Source organism: Saccopteryx leptura, chromosome 10 (genome assembly GCF_036850995.1).
Source record: "Saccopteryx leptura isolate mSacLep1 chromosome 10, mSacLep1_pri_phased_curated, whole genome shotgun sequence".
Classification (NCBI taxonomy): domain Eukaryota; kingdom Metazoa; phylum Chordata; class Mammalia; order Chiroptera; family Emballonuridae; genus Saccopteryx; species Saccopteryx leptura.
Window position 1 is genome coordinate 59,098,503 of NC_089512.1, and position 26,952 is coordinate 59,125,454.

The following is a 26,952-nucleotide window of genomic DNA, read 5'->3' on the forward strand; positions in this document are numbered from 1 at the left end:
GATCTCAGTGGGCGAGTCCAACCCATTTGTTCTTTGTTTTCAGATCCTTCTCTAAAACGTTCTGGCCATTCATTTAATGCACTTAAAACTTGCCTTTCCTATTTTAGATCATCGTTAAAATTCTCACTGAGGCTTGTACTGTACCTTTCAAATGGGAGGTGTAGGGAATGCTTACAGAGGTTGGGCAGCAGGAAGGAAAAGAGGATCAGCACAGAATCTGGTGGTTGGCACAGAGGCAAGGGAGGGGCAGTTTCTGCAAGAAAAGAGTACTAGGATGTAGTCTCACACCTAAAGAAGATCAAGGGTTTATCCGAAACCTACTTTTCTTTTTGAATGGACCACTGCAGCATCACAGATAAGCACTTTTTATTATAAAAAGGAAAGCAGACATTATCTTCAGATATAATGAACCTATTCTTTTACTAACGAAAACAGGGGAAAAAGTGGTTCCTGATCATGCCACCATGATGATCAGGGGGAACGTTAGCTGTTATTTCATGTCCCTGGTATAAGGCAGGAGTTTCGTCCCTATTCACTGAGCAAGCACAGGAACAAAGGTTTCCCTGGCCATGCCTTCTGGGAGAGGATTTGGCAGGAAGCTAGTTGTACTGTCTTGGCTCCAGGTCTGTCAAGGACCCAGGTCACCAAGAGGGTTCAGAGAGTGGCACAGAGTGGGAGAGTGTGTGGCCACACAGCCTGGTGATTTCTGTCTCGGGTACTTAGACAGTTGCCTGTGCCTACTGGTGAAACACTTCTCTCCAACTGTGCTCTCTAGAGGAGGTCAGCGGCATGTGAGCCGTGTCCCTAAGAGTAGGTTACTGCCATTGTCCCCACATCCGCTTCCTACTTAGCCAGTACACTCGGGGGAGGGTACCCGTGGTCCTTTGTGTCTGCGCAGCACACATCACACTTGCATTTATTTTCTTTCTTTCTGTGCATGTGTACCAGGGTCTTTCTGTTTCTTATATGCCAGATTCTGTGCTAACCCTTTACCAAACCATCAAGTTTCGTCCTCACAGTGAGCTTATGGGGGAGGATTAGTTACCATCCCCAATTTCCCCAACACAAACACTAGGGCTCAGAAGCTGACACACCTTGGCTTAGGTCACCAGTGAGTGTGTGTCAGAACCAGGATTGGAACCCAGCTTGTCTGCCTCAGTTACTTCAGCTCTACTGTCCTACTCTAGTGTGTGTAGGAGTCAGAGGAGATAATCCAATCAGATGAGAGAAGGGGAGGAGGGAACCAGCAGTGACTGAGATCCTGTGTCTATGTGAGCGTTTCTGAACTCTTTACAGAAAAAAGTTCTTTGTCCATCTCCTCACCATGTGGCTGGTGGGCTGGCTAGACCATCTGTTCAGCGAAGAGACTCCTCCCATTCCCCAGAAATTTCAGAAACAATTTACCACTTTGGGGGAAATGGGAGTTGGTTGAGTTTCTCTTTACGATTCAATCTTGGTAGTGAGAAGGAGCAAAAGCAAATGACAGAAAAAAACTCTCTGTTGCCAGGGATGAGGCACATTTCATCCTTTTCCTCCTTAGACTAGTGGAATCTGATTGTTTAAGGATGAAGGAGAACCATTCATAAGGGCATCACATCTTAGGGCCGCTGCGACCAGATGCTCAGGTGTAAAAGATATGTCCATCCCACATTTTTGTTTCACAGAGTAGAAATTTCAGGAACATCCATGAAAATGCAGAAGTGAAAGACTTTCAGACAGATTGCTGCTGGGAGCTCGGAAGCAGTTCCACATGCGGGGCACCCTTGTGCCCCCTTGGGAGGAGCTGGGCTGGCGTGGTGGGCATGCCCAGCTGCCTGGTGTGCATCGTTCCGTCACGCAGATGGCTGAGCCCAGCTCCCTTTGGGGATACACACCAGATTGCTCAGCATAGCTTTATCCTGATGCATGAAGGGAAATTAGTCAACTGCAAGCTTGGATGATGCCACTAACAAGCTGGCAGTGGTTCAGAAGAGCAGATTCCTCCACTTTGGCCATGGCTCACACAGTGACGGTGAGCATGGTTTTGATTACTGCATATGTTCCTCCTTGATGAGGGCAAGAACTTCTTGGTCTTCTTTACTTTTAAGTCCCCTCTGCAGCCCCCCAACATGCACAGGCCTTTACATTAGCCAAGTAGTTTCAGGTCTATTGCCACAATGGATCCTCACAGGGACCCCTAGAGAGTAAACAAGATGAATTAGCATCTTTGCATGCACTAGAATCTGGGATCAGAGAGGTTTAGTGCCTTCCCCAAGGCCACACAGTGAGTACATGGCAGAAGCAGGACTTGGACTTGTGTCCTGACTCCCAACTCAGACTGTACAACTCTAAGAATCAACTTTGAGAGTGTTTATTAGGCAGAATGGAGATGGCGTTTTAAATTTACCTGGAAAGAGTTGGAAAGTTTTTGGCTGCAAGTTATGAAACAATGAATGAAGGCTGCTTGAGCCTCTAGGCATCTATAATCTCCTGGGAGAAGCCTGGAGGACGCAGCTGCAGTGATTCAGCAGTGTCCCCGAGGACCCACATGGCTCCCTCTTCCTGCTCTGTCTTCCTTGGACTTGACTCTCCACTTTCAACCTTGTCACCTCATGGTTGCAGAATGCTTGCAACTGCATGAGAGCATCCCAAGTGTGAAAGACAGCAGTGGATATAGAAGAGTTTTTCCTTAGTGGGAATAAAATTCATTGAAACTGCCCAGAAAACTACTCTTCAAGTTTCATTGGCTGAGAAGGAGTTGCTTGACCAACCCTCGACCAACCCTCACTGCAAGACAGGCTATGAAAGCATGTATCCAGCAGAGGGGGACTGACAGCTGTGATTGGCTCTGACTGACTCTGCTTTAGGCTTTAGGAATGGATGTATTGTCTCCCTGGACCAAATCAGTCAATAGCAAGGGTGGAGGGAAGGAGGATGGCTGTTTGATTTATTTATTTATTCATTCATTCATTCATTCATTCATTCACTTTTTCAGCAATTCCCAGTGTCAGTCCAATAGGAACTGAGAACTTTGGAGAAGCTCTTCTTCAGGTTGGACTGTGTAGTTGCTTTCTGGATCCTGCCCTGTTTAGTCACAAAACGTTGCACTCCCATTTGTCAATGGCTAATTTCAGAATTACATGAATATATTTTTCCTTCATGCCTCATCAGAAGAGATCTAAGCTCTAAGACCATTGAGTGATAGTTTTCCAAATGCTTTTGTGTGACCAGACTAAGAACAAAGGTTAGAGCAGGAGCGGGTCAGACTGGCGAGAAACACTGAAGCTTGGGGGCCAGAGAGGAGCGCCTGGGCTTTGTCATCCTGGGCGGTGGCTGTGCATCAGACTACCCGGGGCTGAATCTGGACTCCGTCCTTTATGCATCACTTTGAGCACGTTGATTGTTTCTACTGTGCCTCAGTTTTCCTCTCTGTAAAGGGAAAGGAATTGGAAGCACTTACCACATGAGGTTGGAATGTCCTGTGGATGAAGTCCAGCCCAGGTCTGGGTAAAGGAAATGCTCAGTAACCGTTAACAGCTGGCATTAATGTTACCTCTACTGCTACTTCCTTGTACACATCTCAGCACGCGAAACCCGCGGTGTCTCAGTGGCTATTACTGCAGCTGCAGGTCTGGTCCTCTTGAGTCTATCCCTGCAGGGTGCCCAGGGCAGTTCTCCCAAGTTCATCTCTTTTTTTCCACTCATCCTCTGTTCACAGCCCTCCATAATCCACTGTGCCACAGACTTAAAGTCCAACTCCTTAGCCAGACTTTGCGTGCAATCTGGGCCTGTGACTGATGGTTCTGGTTCCTTCTCTCAGGAGCTCAGGCTAGGCCTTTGGTGGATAAAGTGAGAATGCCATGAGATTGTCATTTAACAAATTGTTCTTAGGCACCTGCTATGTCCCGGGGAATACACCGAGGAGTCAGACATGGATTTTAGCAATGTGGCCCCACTTGTGGTGAGGGGCCCAGGCACTAGGTAACTGGAATTCAGAAGTAAGCAGGGAGGGGTCTTGCCTGCCCCAGGGGAGGCAGGAGTGAGCTGACCCAGAGGATGAAAAGGAGTCAGCCAGGAGATGCCCAGTGAGGGCCTCAGGCAGAGGGCCCAGTGTTGGAAGGCCCAAGGGGAAAGACAGGACATGTCAGAGGACAGAATGGGAATTAGAACTGGCCCGTGCTGAGTTCATGGGGGAGGACTAATGAATGAAGATGCTAGAAAAGTCAACAGATGCAAAGTGTCCAGAACCTTGCCAGACAAGCCGTGGAAAGGTCCATTTGAAGAGCAGGGGGACTGTGAATGGGTTTGAACAGAGGTTACTTAGTCAGATTTCTATTTTGGAAAGACCAGCCTGGCTACAGTGTAGGGAATCGTGCCTGGTAAGGGAAGTAAAGAGAGGAACAGTGAAAAATCCACTTCCTAGTTGTGAGCTGTGGACAAAAACATGGTCTTATCCTGGGTGTTCTGGGATCAAAAATGATTGGAAGGTGGGCATTGGCCTGTGTAGAAGGTGGTGTCACTGTGCATGAGTAACAGAGTGACCAATACCTGCGTAGCCTCCACAGTGACCAGGGAACATCAAGGCCGCTCTTCTATTCTGTCCTCATACACATGTGACCCACACAGGATTCCTTTGGCTCCATGAAGCCAAAGACAGGAGCTGGAGCTCTATTCACCCAGGTCTGAAATGCTCTTTAGAGTCTACGTGGACCGCGTGTTGTCAGCCTTGTCCAGGGAGCCCCAGTGTTTGGAGTTGCCCCTGAAGGATTATCATTTAACTGTGTGCACCCTGAACACTGCCAGACACAAACATGTGCTCTAGAAGTTTTTTTTTTTAGATAGGAAAAGAATAAAGACAGTCTTTGGCACATAAGCATGATTTCTCTACGGGCACCAACTGAGAAAGCTAGCTTATGTGAACAAATTGAGCCTGTGATTGTTCTGCTTTTTGTTTCTGTATCCTTAAATTATTAAGGAGGACCCTTTAAAACCTTAATTGTTTCCTGTTGGCTGTTTCTTCCCTCTGCAGTATAACGAGGAGCTTCACTACGTGGAACCTTGCCTGAATGGAACATTGGTGCAAGCTGACCGAACAAACAAGGAGGTGAGGCCTGCTGCTGGGCGGGTGCGTTCGGGGTCATGGCCCACCCTGCTGCCTCCTTCATGGTGACCACGTATAGTGATTCTGTCTTAACTTTTAGAAGCTTACCAAATGCATTGCTCTTTCATCAAGGGCTTCAGAACCCCACCCAGGGTGTAGCACATTTAGGAAGAGGCACAAATGAAATCATGGCAGTAAAATGATTACATTGAGTTCCGTGCTTACTAATTCTGAAGCAACTGACTGATTTTCTCTTTCTCTGAGTACGTGCTCTGTTGTGCTCAAAACTATGTTGACATCATTGAAAAAATACGACTTTTGCTGAGATTTTAAAGAAAATGGAAGTCACTTGTTATGTGATTGTTGTATATAATACAATTGATTAAATAATGGTGGGGGTAGCTGTTGGGGTAACTTGTCTCCTGGGTGAGAAGGGAAACTTTACAAGCATAGGGATGACGTCTGCTCTCTGCTATATCTTTAATGTTCCAAGCATTGTCTGCTCCATACATTTTTTAAAACTTTATTTAGAAAATTACATTTAAAGGGATGACATTGATCCATAAGAGTACATAGGTTTCAGGTAAACATTTCTACAGCATTTGAACTGTTGCTTATGTAGTGTACCCATCACCACTCCATAAATAGTATTGAACAAAAAAGGGCTGGTTAAAGGAGGCCCTTTAAAAAATTGGATAGATGTTTACCTTCCAGTTGGAGCATTCTAGAGGAATTCCCAGAATAGATTTTTATAAAAATAGATCTTGTTTCGGCCTGACCTGTGGTGGCGCAGTGGCTGAAGTGTTGACCTGGAACACAGAGGTCATCAGTTCACAACCCTGGGCTTGCCTGGTCAAGGCACATATGGGAGTTGATGCTTCCTGTTCCTCCCCCTTCTCTCTCTCTCTCTCTCTCTCTCTCTCTCTCTCTCTCTCCTCTCACCTCTCTCTCTAAAAATGAATCAATAAAATTTAAGAAAGAAAAATAAAGCAGGATAAAAGTCGATCTTGTTTCCCTTTGGCCACCTTTAAATCTTTCAATACAGCACTGTAGCTGCCGGCACCGCTCCCCCAGGGCCTGGCCGCTGTTGAGGTGGAAGGTGTAGTTGGAGGACAATGATGGCACCCCTCCTGGAACTTGTAGCTGCCATTGCTCACCTTGTTCTGCTGTAACTGCCGGATGGGTACAATAAAGGAGTGCCTCTGCCCTGGAGCAGCCCTGAGGTGGCTGAGCACAGCGGCCACGGTCAGCCTCTGTGAGGCTCTGTGCATGTGCTGGGCAGACCCCCTGGCCCAGACGGGAATGATGGGTGCTCTCTTAGATGCAGGCAGGAGAAGCACCTGGTGTGGGCATTTCTGAGGGAGTGGATGACAGAGGATTGAGAAAAACTTGTTATAACTGGAACACAGGTGAGAAGGAAAAGTTTCATCAGGGTTCACATCCAAGCTTCAATCTGAGGGTCAAGAAATACCATAACAAGCTTTATTTTTAGGAGAGAGAAATGTATATGTTGTAGTTCAAAGAACAAGTTTATCTAAGGAATGTTTGTTTATGGTCATTTTCTGGTCTCAGGTAGGCTTTTCTTTTGTGTGGCCATTGCCTGGTTCAGGATAACATTTCTTTCCCAATGTAGTAGCCCTGGAATATTTTCCAAGCCTCAAATAGGTGTCCAGTAATGGTGGTTATGACATTAGATAGAAAAGATGCTTAAAATGACTAAGGCCGGCCTTGGCTGGTTGACTCAGCAGTGAAGCGTCGGCCTGGTGCTTGGATATCCTGGGTGCGATTCCCGGTCAGGGCACAGAGGAGAGTCAAGCATCTGCTTCTCCCCCCCCACTTCTCTTCCCCTCCCCCTTTTCTTTCTCTCTCTCTCTTTCTCTCTCTTCCTCTCCCTCAGCCATGGCTCTATTGATTCGAGCACATGGGCCCGGGCGCTAAGTATGGCTCCCTGGAGCCTCCACCTCAAGCATTAAAAACAGATTGGTTGTGGTTGACCCCAGATGGGCAGAGCATTGTCCCCAGATGGGGGTCACTGGGTAGATTCGGGTTGGTTGAGGCTCACGCAGGAGCCTGTCTCTTTATATCCCCTCTTCTCACTTAAAAAAAAAATGACTAAGGCCTTCCTTTAGATGACTTCCCAATGAACAGTGCCAGTTTGGTATTTGGAGATACAAAGTTTTATGAATGAAAAAAGTTGTTAGACAAGGTAGGCTAAGAATTTATTTTAAATTTCCTTTGAATTTTTAGGTATTAAAGACTGAAGTAGTATTTTGAATATAAAATTTAATCCAGACTCTGATTCTGCCAGTACAGGGTAGCCACATTTTAGTTGGATTCTCTCACTTGCAAATAAAAGCTCCTGTACATGACCTAGTCTAAAGACACAGGGTGAATTCCATGGATTCCTACTGATTCCCATTTATCCCAAATGGAGCAATCCAGAAGACTCTATCAGAACCCTCTACCAGAACCAATAATACACACTAGGCACAGATTTTAAAAAATGGTCTCAAGGAAAGATTATTTCCTCTAACTAAAGAACTGGGACAAAGGTGGCCTGTCTAAGAAAATCTGTGAGACAATACCTTCCTTCTCCAGCCAAACACCAATGGCAACCATAGACCAACCCTCCACAGCTTCAATGGGGCTAAATAGAGTTGATCTTCCAGCCGACCAGTACCCACTTGGCTCATGTGCTACACCTCAACAGAGAGACCAAATACTGAGAAAAATGCTTAAACAGGATTCAGAGTCTCACAATATACAATCAAAAATGTTCAAAATGTGATAAAAAAAAATTCTTATGACCCCAAAACCAGGAAAGTCACAATATGAGTGAGAAAAGACAATCAACACAAGCCAATATCGACATGAATCAGATGTTGAAATTACCGCGTTGCTTCAGTAAGCAATTAGGAATTCTCTTGAAGCAAATGAAAAAATAGAAAAGCTCAGTAGAGAAATATAAGTTATAAAAAAGAGCCAAATGGAAATTAGAGAACTGAAAATATAGTCACCAAAATAAAAAGTTCACTGGATCAGTGCTCTAGTAGAGTGGAGATGACAGCAGATAAAATCAGTGAATGTTAGGACAGATCAGTAGAAATGACCCAAACAACAGAGAGAAAATGGCCTGGAGTGAACAGAGTTCCAGGAACATGCAGGTTAATAACAAAAGAACAAGCACTCATGTTATGAAAGTCCTAAAAGAGGAAAGAGAGAGTAGACTGGATAGAGGTTTGAAGATATATTGACTGAAAACTTTCCCAAACTAATGAAAGGCATAAACAAATATATATTCAAGAGACTAAGCATCTTCCAAATAAGATAAACCTAAGTAAATCAATGGCAAGACACATCATAATTAAATACAATTAGACAAGGAAAAGACACAATAGCAGCCAGAGAGAAAGGACTTGTCACTATAGCTTTTCATTTGAATGACAGCAAATTTCTCAAGTAAAATCATGGGGGCCAGGAGGAAGTGGTATAGTATTCTTCAAGTACTTAAAAAAAACTGTCAACCCAGGATTCTATATTCAATGAAAATATTTTATAAATGAAGGAGAAATGAAGACATTATCAGATGAATGAAAACTCTGAGAATTTGTTACCAGCATCTCTACCTTCAAAGAAGAGCTAGAGAAATTCTACAAACAGAAAAGAAATAATAGTAAAGAGATTGAAACTTCAGAAAGGAAAGAATATTGAAATGTCTAAAAATAAGAGTAAGTATAATAGACTATCCTAATTCTCAGAAGATTCTTAAATTATATTTGATAGTTGAAGCAAAAATTATAGTATTATCTGATGTAATACCCAATGCTTGTTGAGGAAATATTTAAGAGATTATATTTTAGAAGTATGGAGGGCAAAGGGACCTAATTAGAAGTAATTTCTACATTTCAATGAAATTGATAAATGCTGATACCAGTAGACTGTGACTAGTTACAAATTTGTAATAACTAGAGCTACTGTAAAGAAAACAATAAAAAAGAGGTATACTTGCCTGACCAGGCGGTGGCGCAGTGGGTAGAGTGTCAGACTGGGATGCGGAGGACCCAGGTTCGAGAACCTGAGGTCGCCAGCTTGAGCGTGGGTTCATCTGGTTTGAGCAAAGCTCACCAGCTTGGACCCAAGGTCGTTGGCTCAAGCAAGGGGTTACTTGGTCTGCTGAAGGCCCGCAGTCAAGGCACATATGAGAAAGCAATCAATGAATAACTAGGGTGTCTCAACGAAAACCTGATGATTGATGCTTCTCATCTCTCTCCGTTCCTGTCTGTCTGTCTCTCTGACTCTCTCTCTCTCTGTCTCTGTAAAAAAAAGAAAAAAAAAGAAAAAAAAAGGTATACTTGAAATTAACTCAGAGGAATTTAAGAGAAGAGAAACAAGGATGAAATGCAAAGGAAATGAACAACAAAAGATGTAAATTGACAGACTTAAGCCTTAACTATCTTGATCTAAATGCATCAATTAAAAGATAGAGATTGAGTAGATTATAAAATGATCCATCCATATACTACTACAAGAAATTTACGGACATGAATATGTTGAAAGTAAAAGGATGGGAGAAAATATACAATGCAAATATTAATTAAAAATAAGAGTAGCTATATTAATTTCAGGTAAAGTGATCTTTAGAGCAAAGAAAATTATTAGAGATAATGAGGGAAAATATAGAAGGATAAAAGGATTAGTCTACCAGGGAGACATAACACTTCTAAATATGTTTGGATTAAACTATGGAGCTTCAAAACACATGATGAAAATGAACAGAGCTGGTGATTAGTGACACTGAGCATCTTTTCATATGGCTGTTGGCCATCTGTATGTCTTCTTTGAAGAAGTGTCTATTTAGGTTCTCTGTCTATTTTTAATCAGATTGTGCTTTTTGTTGCTGTTAAGTTGTATGAGTTTCTTGTATATTTTGAATATTAATACCTTATCAGATGTATCATTGGCTAACTGTCCATTGATAGACAAGTGGATAAAGAAGATGTAGTACATATATACAATGGAATATTACTCAGCCATAAGAAAGAATGCAATCTTGTGATTTTTAAAAGCATGGATGGACCTAGAGGGTATTATGCTAAGTGATATGTCAGACAGAGAAAGCAAATGCCATATTATTTTACTTATATGTGAAATATAAAAAATAAATGAAAAACAAAATAGAAAATTCATAGAGAGAACAAATTGATGGTTACTGGATAAGAGGGGGCTTGGGGAATATGTGAAAAAGGTGAAAGGGGTTAAGAAGTACAAATTGTCAATGATAAAAATACAGGAATATAAAGTACAGCATAGGGAATACAGTCAATAATACTGTAATAACTATGTATCATGTCAGATGGGTACTAGATTTTTTGGGGTCAACACTTTGTAAGGTATATAAAAGTCTAATCACTGTGCTACCCATCCAAAATAATGCAATATTGTATGTCAACAGTAATTGAAAAATAAATTTAAAAAATTAATACTGCAGGGAGTAGAAATATAAAAGCCTACAGTTACAGTGGATAGTTGTGCATTTCATAGCCTTTTATTGACAGACTACTAAGCCAAAAGTCACCAAGGATATAGAAGCACTGAACAAAATTATCAGTCAATAAGATCTGAATAACATTTGTAGAATGCTTTGCCCAATAGCAGCAACATGCACGTTCTTTTCAAGTACCCGTGGAATGTCAACCAAGATAAACATATTCTGGGTCATAATATAAGCCTTGACAACTGTGAAAGAGTTGACCTCATACTGAGTATCTTTTCTGATAATAATGGAATCAAACTAGAAATCAGTAACAGAAAGATGACAGAAAAGTCTTTAAACACTTAGAAATGAAGCACATTTCTAAATAATTGATAGGTCAAAGAAAAGGTATTGAGGGAAATATTTTTAAACTTTTTTTTTTTTTTAACAGAGACAGAGAGAGGGATAGATAGGGACAGACAGACAGGAATGGAGAGAGATGAGAAGCATCAATCATCAGTTTTTCGTTGTGACACCTTAGTTGTTCATTGATTGCTTTCTCATATGTGCCTTGACTATGGGACTTCAGTAGACCAAGTGACCCCTTGCTTGAGCCAGCGACCTTGGGTCCAAGCTGGTGAGCTTTGCTCAAACCAGTTGAGCTCGCATTCAAGCTGGTGACCTCGGGGTCTCAAACCTGGGTCCTTCCACATCCCAGTCCAATGCTTTATCCAGTGCGCCACCGCCTGGTTAGGCTGAAGGAAATATTTTAAAATATCTATAAAACTAAATAAAAACGAAAAGATGATATATCAAAATATGTGGCACAAAGCTGTTACAATTTTTAGAGGTAAACTATTAGCACTAAAGGCTTACATTAAAACAAGAAAAGCCTCAAATAAATAATCTAACGTTCTACCACAATAAACTAGAAAACTTGAAGCATAATAAACCCAAAGCAAACAGGAAGAAGGAAATAATAGAAAGCAGAAATAAATTAAATTGGAGCAGGTTAACAATAAAGAAAAATCATGACAACAAAAGCTGGTTCTTACAAAAAAATCAATAAAACTGATAAACTTCTAGCAAGACTAATAAAAATTAAAGGAGAGAAGTGACAAGTCACCAATATCAGAAGTGAAACAGGAAATATCACTACTGAAGTTATTAAAAATAATACAAAGGTATTTCAAACATCTTTACACTCATAAATTTGAGAACTTAGAAAAGATGGAACAAATACTCAAAAACTACAAGTTATGAAAATCCAAACAAGATGGAAAAGATAATCTAAATAGTCCTATAAGTATTAAAAAAATTCTATTCATAATTTAAAGTTCCAAAAGAGAAAAAATGTAATTGAGTCCCAGATGGTTTTACTCGATAATTCTATCAAGCATTTAAAGAAAAATTAACACCAATCTCTTCCAGAAAAACAAGAGAAGCAAAATCCCCCCAACTTATTTTATAAGACTAGTAGTACCCTGATAAACAAAAGTACAAAAGAAAACTACTGACCAATATGCCTCATGAACTTACCAGCAAGAATCCTTAATAAAATCATAGCACATCAAATCCAACAATATATGTAAAGAATTATACACCATCACCAAGTAAGATTTAATCCAGGTGTGATGCTCGTTCACATGTGTCCAGCCAATCCATATCAACAGGCTAAAGGTGAAAAATGATGTGGTCACATCAATTAATTCAACAAAGGCATTTAATAAAATACAACACACATTCACAATTAAAAAAAAACTTTCAGCAAAACAGGAACAGAGGTATCTTCCTCAAATTGATAATGACCATCTATAAAATGCTACAGCTAATCTAAAGTTAAGCAGTAAAAGTTTGAAAGCTTTTCCTCAAAGAAATAAAGGACATATAGGTCAGAAAGGAAGGACTTAAACTATCCTTATTTTCACATGACATAATTGTATACATAGAAAATTCCAATGAATCTACCAAAAATGCAAAAACCCAAAACTCCTAGAACTAATGATTAAGTTCAACAAAGTCTCATATATACGATGAATGCACAAAAACCAATCACATATCTATATACTAACAATGAACATATGGAAACCTAATTTGAAAACAATACCATTTATAATTTCTCCAAAGAAATAAACAGTAAAACTTGTATAGGCTCTGTATGCTGTAAATCACAAAATGCTCATGAAAGAAATCAAAGAAACCCTAAATAAATTGTGGGACTTAACCGTGTTCATGCATGGGAAGACTCAACAGAGTCAAGATGTCAGTTCTGTTCAAACTGAACTGTAATTTAAAGCAATTTTTATCAATCCCAGCAAGGCTTTTGTAGACAAAGATAAGGGCACTCTGAGATTTACATAGAAAGGCACAGGACCTAGAACAGTAAAATAATCCTGAAAGAGAAGAATAAAACAGGAGGACTCAACCTATGCAATGTTAAGGCCTAATAATGAAGGCAGAGTGGTGTTAATGTAGGAGCAGAACATAGACCAATGGAACAGAAGAGAGAAGTTAGAACTGTACTCACAAATATGCCCAACTGATTTTTGACAAAGGTATAAAAACAATTCAGTGAAGGATATTCTTTTCAGCACATGGTGCCAGAGCAATTGAGCATTCATAAGCACACACACGGACCCCCACCCCCCCCACACACAATATAAAAACAAAACAAAAAAACCTTAACCTTGACTTAGACCTCACAACTTAAACAAAATATAGTTCCAATGGGTCAAAGACTTAAATGTGAAAGTACAACTATGACACACTCTGAAAAAAATGCAGGAGAAAATCTTTAGAATCTAGAGCTAGATAGAGCCTTAGGCTTGACACCAAAAGCACAATCCATGGAAGGAAAATTTGACATGATGGATCTCATCAAAATTAGGGTTAGAAACAAAACAAAGCAAAACTGTGCTGTTCGGAAGACCCTGCTTGAAAGAATGGAAAGATATGTGATTTGCAAACATCTTCTCCCAAGCTATAGAAGATATTTTATACCTTGGGAAAGATATTTACAAATCACATATTTAATAAAGAATGAGTATGTAGAGTATTTATAAATAACTCACAGAAAACAAACAATCCAATTAGAAAATGGGCAAAAAACATGAAGAGACATTTTACTGAAAAGGACATGATAAAGTAAGCACACGAAAGAATATTTAATATCATTAGCCTCTGGAGAAATTCAAATTAAAACCACTATGAGATATCACTACAGACCTATTAGAATGACTAGAATAAAAGAGTAAAAAAACACTAAGTGCCAGTAAGCATGTAGAGAATTGCTGATGAGGATGAAAATTATGCTAGAGCCACTCCAGAAAACTTTTGGCAGTTTCTTATAAAACTGAATGTGCAGTTACGATATGACCCAGCATTTTCACTCTTGGGCATTTATCTGAAAAATAAAAATTTACGTGCACACAAAAACCTGTAGACAAATGTTCATAGCAGCTTTATTCATAATAGCCAAAAACTGGGGAACTACCCTAATGTCCATCAATAGATAAATGGTTAAACTGTGATGTGTATATATGGGGAGGGGGTGTGTGCAAAAGTAGATTTACAGTTTTGAGTATGCAAAACAGAGTTTTTCCCTGTATTATTTATTTATTAATTATTGCATTATTTATTTGTATTATTTGCCTTATTATTGTTATGATTTCATATCCTTACTTATGGTTTATCTTTTAGGTAATGATGGCTAGTAATTTAACATACTTTTTCCCACTCTTGTATATATAATAAAATACTGCTTAGCAATTTCTAAAAAGATATTGATACTCAGTAATTTAGATGAATCTTTAAATCTTTGGGGAATTATCCTGAGTGGAAAGCATCAATCCCAAAATAATATATACTTCATATAACATTCTTGAAATGACACAATTATAGAAATGTCAAAGAGATTAGTGGTTGCTGGGGGTTAGAGGTGGGAGTAGGGCGAGTTCAGTGGCTTCCAAAGGGCGTGTCAGCATCCTGGTTGTGACACTGTACTATTTATAGTCTTGTGCAGTGTGACTGAAGAATAATGGTTAAAGGGCACATTACCCCTTTCCCTGTAATTTCTGACAACTACATGTAGCTCTATAGTAATTACCTCAAAATAAAAAATTTAATTTAAAGTAACCTGAGGTATAGAAATACTCTTAAAAAGGGGCTGTATCCAATCAGTGTGAACAGATGAACAGTGTTTATTAGGTTGCTTTAGTTCTATGTGAAAAAAAAACCTGATTGAAGTTGTAGTGTTCTTATGGCTCATTTTGTGTGGAGAACATCTCTGAAGACAAAGCATTTATTTCTCATTGTAATCTTGGGAGATTTTAAAACAAAGGTGAGCTTTTTTGGCTCATTTGAACCATTTCCATTTTTATCATCGATGGTAGGCTATATACATTCAGGGCTCAGTGGCATGGGACAGAGACTATTAAATTTATAAAAGCAAAATGGGACTTTCTATCCACCCACCTCACTGCAATATCCTGGGGTTGGAAAGCCCGCACTGAAAGCCTTAAATGGAGAATGTCAGGATTCATCCGCCCTTTCTCCTGCTACCTCCCCTACAGGGCTCTGTGCACTTTGATTGATTCTGCTAGGTCAGGTGCCCATGTGGGATCCATAATTGCATGTCTAGAAAGTGGAGCAGCCTGGTCCACGTGTCTGCAACTGTGGCTAACAGGCAGGCTTGTGATGAACAGACCTTCTTTGTTTTCCAGAAGGAAAAGACGGGGCACCCATGCTACTGCCTAAAAGGTAGATGCTCAGTAGAAGCAAGAACGAAAGAATGGCTGAGCCACCTGGGAGAAGATGCTGTTTGAAATTACTTGTTTGTTTCAATAGATGATCCATAAAACATTGAAAACAAAAAACATGAAACTCCCTGGCCAGTTGGCTCAGCGGTAGAGCGTCGGCCTGGCGTGCGGGAGACCCGGGTTCGATTCCCGGCCAGGGCACATAGGAGAAGCGCCCATTTGCTTCTCCACCCCCCAACCCCCTCCTTCCTCTCTGTCTCTCTCTTCCCCTCCCGCAGCCAAGGCTCCATTGGAGCAAAGATGGCCTGGGCGCTGGGGATGGCTCCTTGGCCTCTGCCCCAGGCGCTAGAGTGGCTCTGGTCTCGGCAGAGGGACGCCCCGGAGGGGCAGAGCATCGCCCCCTGGTGGGCAGAGCGTTGCCCCTGGTGGGCGTGCCGGGTGGATCCCAGTCGGGCGCATGCGGGAGTCTGTCTGACTGTCTCTCCCCGTTTCCAGCTTCAGAAAAATACAAAACAAACAAACAAACAAAAAAAAACCCCATGAAACTCACTCATTATTTTAACATAATCAGGACAGTCCGACACTCTGAATTAGATTGTGGGTGAAATGACCTGAGTCCAGGATTGGCAATCTTCCCTCATTCTTCTGTCTACTTCAGGCCAAATCCCCTGAGTGACAGCTTGGGAGCCATTTTCTCATGTTCTTTGTGAAATGTGGACAGAGGATTATGACCTTCTGTATAAACCCGTATAGAATTGGCACTGTGCACATTGATGCCAGTCTTCCATCCTCTGAATTCAATCATTCTGACTACATTGTGCCAGATCCTTTAAGTGAAGGATCTGTGCCTTCCTTAAAGTGAAGAATGTGTTCATTCTTCACTTAAAAATATCCATGTATATCCTGACAAGTTCTTATGATAGCCAAATAAGTGAGAGTCTTTTACACCTATACTTTTTCATCTTATGACTCTTTCCCTGGTGGCCACAGTAATGTTGCTTCTAGTTTATGAAAGGACAGGAAAAGGCTTCTAGAAGGTGACATCTGGGGTTATTATGTCATGTGCCTTTAGTCCAATGACAGTTAACAAGTTTCTTAATATGCAGGTGACCACCTAAAAATCAGAAGTAGATATTTTTAATTAAAATACTACATAATAAAATTCATTTTTAAAATTTGAAAGAGGAATGAGAAAATTTCAAGGAGTCTTGAAATAGAAGAAAAGGTTAGGTGAGAATACTGGCCTTGCTCACACTAAATCGTCCTGGCTTACAGAGTTTCTGTGACTTTACTTAAAATAGCCCAGGACACATCATCCCTGAGCAAGTGACTTGAAGGCTCCAAGTTTTTGTTTTTGGCTTTTAAAATGATTGTTTACTGTCTGGAGAGAATTTTGTTTTGTTGCTTTATGTACCAAATAACTCACATTTTTTTTTCTTTAAAGAAAAAGAAACCATGACAAACTGGGTAAGCCTGGAGCTCAAATATAGAATCCAAGGCAGTAAACCCTCATCATAATCTACTTCAGACTTTCAACCATTCATCAGACCTTAAAATGAACCTCCTGTGGTCTCTCTGGGGTGAGGGAGGAAGGACAGGGATAGGTTTTTCTTTTGGTTTTATAATGAAGATGTCCAGAAACTCACTGAATTCCTTTGCAAATATTTGTTGCAAAATCAAAGGACCTTACAAACCCATGTAATGTGTGTCTTCCTCGCATTTTTGATATTTTCCCATGGGATTACTGAACATCCATGAATTAACAAAGGTACGCATCAGAGTTGCTGGGTTTTCCCCAGTACTGTTTCTTCCAGCTTGTGCTGTCAAAAGAGACACCTTGGATTCCAAAACTTCCCACCTCTCATGGCTTTGTGGGCTTCCACTGTACAGTTTGCCAGTGATATGGGAGTGAAGAGCATGCTGTCAACTGTGGGCAAAAAGTCAACGTAGAGCACCTAAACACCAAGGGAGACAGAGTTTGCAGAAAAATACACCAACCCACTTTTATTCAATTCAGAGCTAATAAGCGATAGCTAGAATCGCATCACCTGTGTGGAGAGAGATCACTCCTAGGATTAGGTTAACAATTGGTTGACACTGAGTTCATCAATGAGTTCTTCAATAGGTTGGTCACAGGTGAACCCCTTAGAACAAGGTAAAGCATCAGAGAGACTCACTCTTCTTGGCCTTGAAAGGGTAAATGACCCTGCTATCCAGAGGGCCCTGTGACTGAGAACAACAGGCAGCCTCTACTGAGATCTCTGTCATGCAATCTCAAGGAGCTGAGTTCTGCCTATAACAATGAGGTTGGAAGAGGATTTTGAGTTTACATGAGATTGACACCTTGTTTTTAACCGGGTGAGATCCCGAGGAGAGAACCCAGTTGAACTGTAACTGTGCCCAGACTATTGACAATAAATGGGTGAGAATATAAATGGGTGTTGTAAAAAGAAAAAGGATCTTATTGCTTTTAAAATGTCAGCAGTACATCGAAAGTAAGTTACATAGAAAGAAATGGGAACCACTCAAATGTAAACAAGTTCTTCTAGATCCTATATAATTTAACACAATGCAGCTCTAAATAGGAATAAGATAGGTTTATGTATAATACCAGGAAAGGTTAATAGTGGTCTATAGTTAGGTTAAAAAAAAGTAACGAAGAACAATGTGCTTTGTGGTTTCTACATTGTTTAAAGATAGAAAGAAAGGAGGAAAGAAATCAAGGGAAGGGAAGCGGGAGGAAAGGAAGAAGGGATGGTGGGAGGGACGGAGGGAGGGAGGGAGGAATGTAGGTGAGGGATTAAAGTGGTTGATACAGTTGACACATTTTCTTTAACTGTACTAAAACATTTTACATGAGGCAGCATTTACCAGGTTGTTGAGTGCTCAGTACAGCACTGGAAACTATAGGCACAGTGTCACATAGCAGATCTCTAGAAATTTCTAGAAATTTCTACCTGTTGAATAGCAAATGTGTTTACATTGAGTCCAAAGTACTTTTGCAGTCAGAAATACAATATTTTTAATATCAGTTGCTTATTCTCAAAGTTAATACAAATTTTTAAAAAACTGTTAGTGCTGGTTTGTAAACAATGACCGAATTGTTTTTCTATGATGTGAAGACGTCCTTCCTGCTAATTTCCAGACAGGTTTTTTTCCTGATTTCTGATTATTGAGGGTTAGATATAGAACTATAGTTTAAATCCATATCGCCCTATTGGCTTGCATGAATTAGAATACTGATACTTTACAGTGACTCAAATGACTCATAAAGCAAATGTTTCCTAATTCCTTGTGTAGTAGCTTTGTAGAGAAAAGTTACCAAAATGATGACCTAGGGACTATTTCTATGGGAGCTGTGTCCCAGAAACTATGCTTAATTATGTTCCTTTTTATATTTTATTATATATTTATATTACTTTGATAAAATTCACTTGTTTGAAAACAGTCAAGCCATTACTTGGGGAACTATCTAGATAGCAAATATTTACCAATGCATAATCTGGATTCCAGCCATAAATAAAGGACAAAAAAAGTTTTGTTAATCTTTACTTTGGAATAGTGTGCTAATTGTGAATCCCTTGTATGAGTCTAGATCAGGGGTCTAGGACCAGAGAGTAATAAATATTTTAGGCTTTGTGGGTGATATGGGTGCTGCTCTAACTTCTCAACTTCACCATTGTGCTGAGAGCAAATATAGGCAATGCAGAAACAAGAGGGCATGGCTGTGTGCCAATAAAACTTTATTTACAAAAATCTTTGCAGGCCCATGTAGTGCTGATTCGTAGTATAGACCATGGACCAGACTAGGAGGAGAAGTCTGTTACTAAATAAAGAACTTAAGGCCCTGGCCGGTTGGCTCAGCGGTAGAGCGTCGGCCTAGCGTGCGGAGGACCCGGGTTCGATTCCCAGCCAGGGCACACAGGAGAAGCGCCCATTTGCTTCTCCACCCCTCCGCCGCGCTTTCCTCTCTGTCTCTCTCTTCCCCTCCCGCAGCCAAGGCTCCATTGGAGCAAAGATGGCCCGGGCGCTGGGGATGGCTCTGTGGCCTCTGCCTCAGGCGCTAGAGTGGCTCTGGTCGCAACATGGCGACGCCCAGGATGGGCAGAGCATCGCCCCCTGGTGGGCAGAGCGTTGCCCCTGGTGGGCGTGCCGGGTGGATCCCGGTCGGGCGCATGCGGGAGTCTGTCTGACTGTCTCTCCCTGTTTCTAGCTTCAGAAAAATGAAAGGAAAATAAATAAATAAATAAAGAACTTAAGTTACACTCAGGTAAAAATCTTTCTGAAAGGGCCTGGGCATCGGGGGCTGAGGGCTAGAGAAGACTGGCTAATAATATTCCTTCACTCTTCACACTTTAATCCTTTGGGAACTGAGGCTGGATCTCTCTACCTTGGGCTGGCTTTCAACCTTGGATAGATTTGCCAATTAACTGATTTCTGATTTCTCAGTTCATTTCCATTTAACCTGAAAGCAAGAAGACATGGACATAGGTTGTAAATCGAGGTTGATATAAGAAATAATCACATCAATGATATACAATTTAGAAAATACTTCTCAGTTGATTCTCATGATTATTACCATATTGCTCTTAACTTTACATACATTGGGAGTCCTGGGCCCGCACGTCCATGGTCAGCTGCTTGAGCAGGGGACTGACAAGGAGAAGCGGAGAGACCTTAGGTGACTCGTGCATGTGCACACTCCATAGCAGAGTCATGTCACTGATACCCACCTTATGTTCCCGATATTGTCCTCCTCTCCTCACCACCTGAGCAGGTAGGCTTACCTTTCTGACACAGTTCAATTGTAATTTATTCTTCTAAAGTCTTGCCACGTAGAGAAAAGCCTAATTCAGATTTGGCTTTTAAAGGAGCACCAATGAACATGATGTGCTGGGAGCCTCTATGTGATAAGGTATTCTTATGGAGCTGGGATGCCCACACTAGTAGTAAGTACTGAGGCCCTGGCCAGCAAGCTCAGTTGGTTAGAGCATCATGTTGATATGTTAAGGTTGTGGGTTCAATCCCTGGTCAGGGCACATACAAGAATCAACCAGTGAATCAATAAATAAGTGGAACAACAACAAATTGATCTCTCTCTCTCTCCTCCCCTTCCTCTCTCTGTAAAATCAATAATAATAATAATAATAATAATAATAATAATAATAAAAGGGCTGAACCACTTATTTCTATGAAGTGATCTTTAATCCAAATGTTTATTCATCATTTACCTAAGTGGGACTTTGTTGAATTCTTTACCCTGGACTTCTCTGTGGCTGCACATGGCAGGTCTGCTGTAAGCAAGCTCTCTCTCTCTGTCTGTCTCTCTCCCTTCGTTCTTCTTGGTTCTACCACTCTAGCACTCAGCTAAGGAGGTGACTCTTCAGGCAAACTGCTTTCTTGTTGATGCTTGCAGTGGCCTGGTGGTGGTTCCCCTGCCATTTCCCATTTCCCCCAGTTCTCAGCCCAGAAATACTATAGAGACTGCCTTTTGTAAAGTGTCTTCTAACCCCTATGCTTTCGGTGACCATGCCTTGATTCACCCTGTGACAGCTGTTTGGGTCCCAGAGGCACCCGTGCCGTGCCCACTATAACAGCTCATCGAACACACAGATGGCTCTCTTCCCTAGGCTTCTTCTCTGGGGTCCGCCCGGTCCTGAGGTCTCAAGTCCTGTGGAGCTCTGGAGTAGCACTGATGAAAAACTGATCAAATCTGAGACCCCAGGAGGGAGTTATGTTCCCAGACACACTTGATGATCTTATCACAAATATTCACACCTCGTTTACCCAGAGCTCACAGGTCCATTCACTGCTTAGGCTGCAGTGGGAGGGCAACGCTATTCACTCTGCACTGGGTCCCTTGAGCTCTCTCTTAGGGACTATTTCCTCTTTGTTGGCACATAATTTTAAGCACGTTGGTGACTTGCCAACATGAAGGAAAAAGTGATTGGATGGGGGAGGGTGGGGCAAGAAGAACTACCTAGAGCCCCTTTCTCCTTCAGCACTTCCCAGCCCAGGAGTGGGTCCACCATTGCCAGATGCCCAGTGCACAGATCAACCTACAGGCCCTCCAGAGTCCCCTCCTCAGCCTCTTCCCACTGGTCCTCCCTCCTCAGTGTCTCCAGTCTCCCCACATCTCTGCTCCACTGCCCTCTGCATCTCCCCCTGCACCTCCTCAGTGGACCCTGCAGAGTTCCCTGTCTACGGTTCTGACCCACAGTGTGTGCATCTGTGCTGGAAGTGGAGAGGTCTGGTCAGCCTCAGAGTGGTTGTCTGCCTTCCCTGTGTTCATGTCTTCATCGCCTCCCTATTACTCCTCGGATAAGGGCACACTCCCTATTAATGACTACAGAGGAGATGCCTCCCTGTTTGCCCAGAGGGCAGTCTTCATAGATGCCAGTTGTCAAGGTCAATTTGTAAGAGTTCCGTCTTTCATGTTCAAGTGTGTCCCTTCTTGGAAGACTGAATATTTAGCCCTCTCAGTATCAAGTCTTCCATGGTACCATCCGTTGATCTATCCGTTCTCATCCCTTGCTGTTAAGATATTCCCCTCAAGCCCTCCTCTTCACCACCTTTTTCTTCCTGCCTCCTTCCTTCTCTCTTTCTTTCTGATCCAGCCATATTGAAATCACTCTGTTCTTGACAAGGTTGTATTCACTGCTGTTTCCACTGCCTCCAGCATGGGACCAGGCGGTCCACAAAGAACACTGAAGGAAGGAAGGAGGGAGCACATCAGATCAAGTCGGTCTACTGATCAGAACCCTCCCAAAGTTTTTGTTCCACCTAGAATAAAACCTAGCCTCCTTTGCAGTGAGTGCAGGGCCTTGGGGTGGGGGCATCACTCTGCAGGCCAGCCTGTGATCTCTCCCCACTGTGGCACACAGGGCCTCCAGCCAGCATCTTTGTCACCCCACTCTCCTCCATGCCCATTCCCACCTTCTTGGGGCCTCAACACCAACTCTTCTCCCTGGAAGAAGGAGAAATATAATTTTTTGTTGTTGTTAGATCTCAGCCCAAAGATCACCGTCCCTGACTTTCTCCTCCGTGCCCCTCTGCTGACTCTTCAGGAGCCCTGGCAGCAGAGATTTCTCTCTTTCAATTTACTTGTTCATTTGTCTACTTTTCACTCACCTTCACCAGAACCTGAAAGTCCCCTCTTTTGACACAAAAATTCTGCTATTTATTTCTGTTGCAGCTCTTAGAAGGAGTCCTGCCCCATCCAAGGTTCTTAGGTCATACTGAGTTAATAGGGGAGTGAGGGCACAGAGGAGTACTCGTTTTCTCATGCTGCTCTCATTTAACTATGAGTCTCAGAGCTTGAGAGTAAAAGGCAAAGCTAGAGATGGGCAGACTGACAGCTGAAAAGTGGGAGTGATAGCCCAGTGTTTGAGGGCAGGGGAGAGACCAGAAGCCATTTCGATCAACAGCCTGGAGTACTCAGGCAACCGCTTGGGGTGTCTGGGATTTTGATAAAAGTTTCAGCAACATAATACATCCATTAGCGTTATAGTTCAGCGTGGCAATTTGAGTCATTGGGATGAATTTAAATGTTGATCAATGGTCTCTGATTTGGACTGAGGAGATGAGTAACTTTAGAGGTGGGAATGTCCGACAGTTAAGAACTAGGTGAATGTCGCTGCATCTCCTGGACACACTGATGAGCTATGGGCAACATGTGTCACCTCACGCCTGCAAGCTGCCCTTCTTTTGCTTGTCTGCAGATTGAGGCTCATGAGCACCCTTCCTTCCTGGTCTGTCACACAGGCTTGGGGAACATTTCCCAGGAGAATGGTTTTAGAGCATTTTATACAGTGCCCAGCATCTTAACCAATGTCAGTGGTTAATTATTTACTTAATTGTGATGATTAATGCTTTTTTAAGAAGTGTTCTGGCCCCAGATGGTTCACATATAGAAAGATAGAATGTACAAAGGATAAAGTGCAGTTTCCAGAACAAGCCACCTCCCAGCACACCTCCCAGAGACCAGCCCTTCTGCATCCAGCTCCCATGTGCGGACATTACCACCCACAAGTCACCTTTTGACATGATTGATGGAACCATCCCAGCTGCTGAGCTGGAATGTGCTGCTCACGATTTCATAACTACTTAGCTAATGATAATGGGAGCGGTACCTCAGAATGTGGCACAGAAATGGGTCGTCACTTAGATGCACACGTCTGTCCTTGGTCATCAGTAAATAGAACACTTTGTGAGTAAAACATGACTAAATGACCAAGAGCATCTAGCCCCTCTCCTCACAGAGACTTGTGAAATAACACAGTTGTGAGTGCAGTCATGAGGCTGCAGAGTTTGGTCAGTATCTAATGTTTAAGAAACTCCTGTCTTACACAAAAATCCGTGTCCTTTTTATGGCAGGTGCCACTGACTGGGAGATATAAAAGAACGTGTAACTGGCAAGGGGTCCCACAGTGTGTTTTTTTGTTTGTTTGTTTGTTTTTATATTTTTCTGAAGTTGGAAACGGGGAGGCAGTCAGACAGACTCCCGCATGCACCCAACCAGGATCCACACAGCATGCCCACCAGGGGGCGGTGCTCTGCCCATCCGGGGCGTCGCTCTGTTGCATCCAGAGCCATTCTAGCGCCTGAGGCAGAGGCCATAGAGCCATCCTCAGTGCCGGGGCCAACTTTGCTCCAGTGGATCTTTGGCTGCGGGAGGGGAAGAGAGAGACAGAGAGGAAGGAGAGGGGGAGGGGTGGAGAAGCAGATGGGCGCTTCTCCTGTGTGCCCTGGCGGGGAATCGAACCCGGGACTCCTGTACGCCAGGCCAATGCTCTACCACTGAGCCAACTGGCCAGGGCCATCCCATAGTGCGTTTTAAAACCCCACTCCAGGCAGTGGCCTGCAGGTGCAGTCAGTCTCCCTGGGCCCTCTGTTTATAACAGACTGAGAACATTGTAAATGGGACCGGGCTGACAGGAGCACCATAACGTCTCCTTCATGCTTGGGTGATGACTCCTTATTTTCCAAAGCCTCGTCGTCTGGCCTCTCTCCTTTCATTTGGTCACCATAGACTCTGTGGGAGAGGAAGTCGTGCCCTGTGATCTTGTATGTTATGTTGGAGAAAATGAATCCAGAGCGGCTTGCTTAGATTAAAAGGCTTTAGGAGGAACCATAGTAAATCACTATTTGTTTATCAAAAAATGGTCAAACATTGGCAGCTTTCATGTGAATCCAGCCTGATAGTTCAGCATTTCTCTAGATGTTGCTATAGCCAGTCCCTGGTCATAGGATGTGACCTCAGGTGTAACCTGTTAGCCCATATGCTCCAAATGGTTGTATTAAGGATTCAATTAATATCACTATTAATTGTAATAATTAACTGTACAGGAGCCTACAGACAAAGTAATTAATTAATAATATATATATACCAAACCTGGCAGCCAGAATAATGGGCTTTCATATGATGATTACCCTTCAGTGTGGGAAGGGGTCTGCCCTCTACTTTCCATTTTTTCTGATGGATTAAACCTGTCGCTTTTGACAGACCTGGTTAAAATGAGCTACAGGAAGTCACTGAAGGTTTTAGTACCACGTGATTTCACTCTGCTGTTTCTTGGGTCTGGTCTGGATGGCAGATCATCCCAGTGTGAACTAGTCCACTGGCCGTGGGGCCAAGCTTGGGGGGGAGGGACAGCTGCCAGGGTCACTGCCTCAGCTCACTCAGTGAGCCTGAGGGGGACGCTGTGCTCCGCTGGCCAGCAGCCCTGTGCTGAGGGTCGGCTGGCCTAGGCTGTGCACAGCCCCGGGCCTGGAGCTGTTTCGTTACCTGACACACTGCAGGGTCAGGGGTTGGCGCTGAAGGCATGTCCCAGGAAGGAGCTGCTGTCTGACTCTTGCCAGTTCTGTATCATCAAACAGTGTGTGATACAACCGGTTGCCTCCCTGGGGGATGAGATAAAATGGCACACTTGGGTAGAAGACCTGAGAAATAAGGCAAGGAACTTCCTGCAGCCTTGCTCCATGCAGCCTGAACCCTCTGAGCCTCCCACCGTACTCATTATTTGGGTCCTGTTGCTAATTCAGGAGCAGTGTCTTCATTAACTACCTCCCCTGCATGCAGAAGAGGGCATCTTCCCTGTGTCGCTGCCTCTTCCTTATCTTCAGAGAAGAGATGTTCTTACATCAGTGATACTTAAAAGATTTGCCTTATATCTATCAGCTTTCTTGGGAATTTGCAGCAAGTTCTTGCTGGATTGAGTTGGATTGACTTCATTTACCAGCTAGCTGGGTCTTGAAGGGAGCAGTCAGCACAGATCAGTGTGCCCTGGTGGCAGCTGATTTCTCATGATCATTCTGCTGGGGGGTCAGAGGCTGCACGGCTGGCTTCTCCTCCAGGGTGGGTTTTGGAAACTGCAGATAATCGAGTGTGCTGTGAGGCACCAATGGAGCTGCTCATAACCAGAGTCCCCTGCTGTATTTGCTTATGGCTTCCCTTCCTCCCCAGCTGTGTGAGCCTCCCAGGCCATGGCTTTGCTGTGTGTGCATCTAGCGAGCCGTGTGGCAGCTGTATGTCTTAGGAAGAGCAGCTTCTCACCCAGTGCAGCCTGGACCCAACGTCTGGAGGCCTCCCTGTCATCACACACTGGGCTGGGACACTGTACTGCATCCCCCTGCTCATAGGTTTCTTCACTTCTCATTCATTTTCACTGGTCATCAAATGGAATTTTTATTTTTTTTGTGAAGCCCAGATCGTGAGCTGGTCTGGGCCAGCAGCTTGCACTTGGAATTGTGTGGTCCAGAGCAGCTGGCCCAGACCATATTCTCACCACATCTTCAAGGCGCCTCATGCGAGATGAGATTGCTCATGTTTGACTAAAAGCATTTTAACTTAAGTATTTTCTAAATTCCTAATTCCGGTCATCGAGTCGGTGGATGACCAAATGTAGGCAGCCGGGCCCAAGAATCTCGTGGACGTTTAAAAAATATATAGATTCCTAAGCCCTCCCAAAATATCCTGAATCAGAACCTCTCAGCCTGGAGCCCAGGATGTTTTTTAACGAGTTTCCAGGGAATTCTGTTGCATTTGTCCCATAAACCTGCTATTAGACACTGTTGGGATCTAGTGTAACTCCAAGTCTTATGCTGCAACACCTACAGGGCTGTTTGGCTTTGTTTGAATGTGGAGTCTTTGTGAGTGTGAACTTCTGATCTCTCATTACTGCTCCTAATCCAAGTCTTGGGTGCCTGATTTAAATGCTGACTTAATTTTGGAGTTAAAACATTAAGTGTTAGGCCCTGGCCGGTTGGCTCAGCGGTAGAGCGTCGGCCTAGCGTGCGGAGGACCCGGGTTCGATTCCTGGCCAGGGCACACAGGAGAAGCGCCCATTTGCTTCTCCACCCCTCCGCCGCGCTTTCCTCTCTGTCTCTCTCTTCCCCTCCCGCAGCTAAGGCTCCATTGGAGCAAAGATGGCCCGGGCGCTGGGGATGGCTCTGTGGCCTCTGCCCCAGGCGCTAGAGTGGCTCTGGTCGCAACATGGCGATGCCCCGGAGGGGCAGAGCATCGCCCCCTGGTGGGCAGAGCGTCGCCCCATGGTGGGTGTGCCGGGTGGATCCCGGTCGGGCGCATGCGGGAGTCTGTCTGACTGTCTCTCCCTGTTTCCAGCTTCAGAAAAATGAAAAAA

The 26,952-nt window shown here is 43.1% G+C and overlaps 1 protein-coding gene across 2 annotated transcripts in view; it reads left to right on the forward strand.

The window, feature by feature from the left end:
* The window catches only part of CACNA2D3 (calcium voltage-gated channel auxiliary subunit alpha2delta 3), a 1,028,076-nt gene that overhangs the window by 506,694 nt on the left and 494,430 nt on the right, over positions 1 to 26,952 (forward strand). For both annotated transcript variants that reach the window (XM_066350330.1, XM_066350329.1), the window contains exon 9: positions 5,009 to 5,083. In XM_066350330.1, the coding sequence (XP_066206427.1) occupies positions 5,009 to 5,083 (75 nt within the window). The remainder of the gene's footprint in view (positions 1 to 5,008; positions 5,084 to 26,952) is intronic.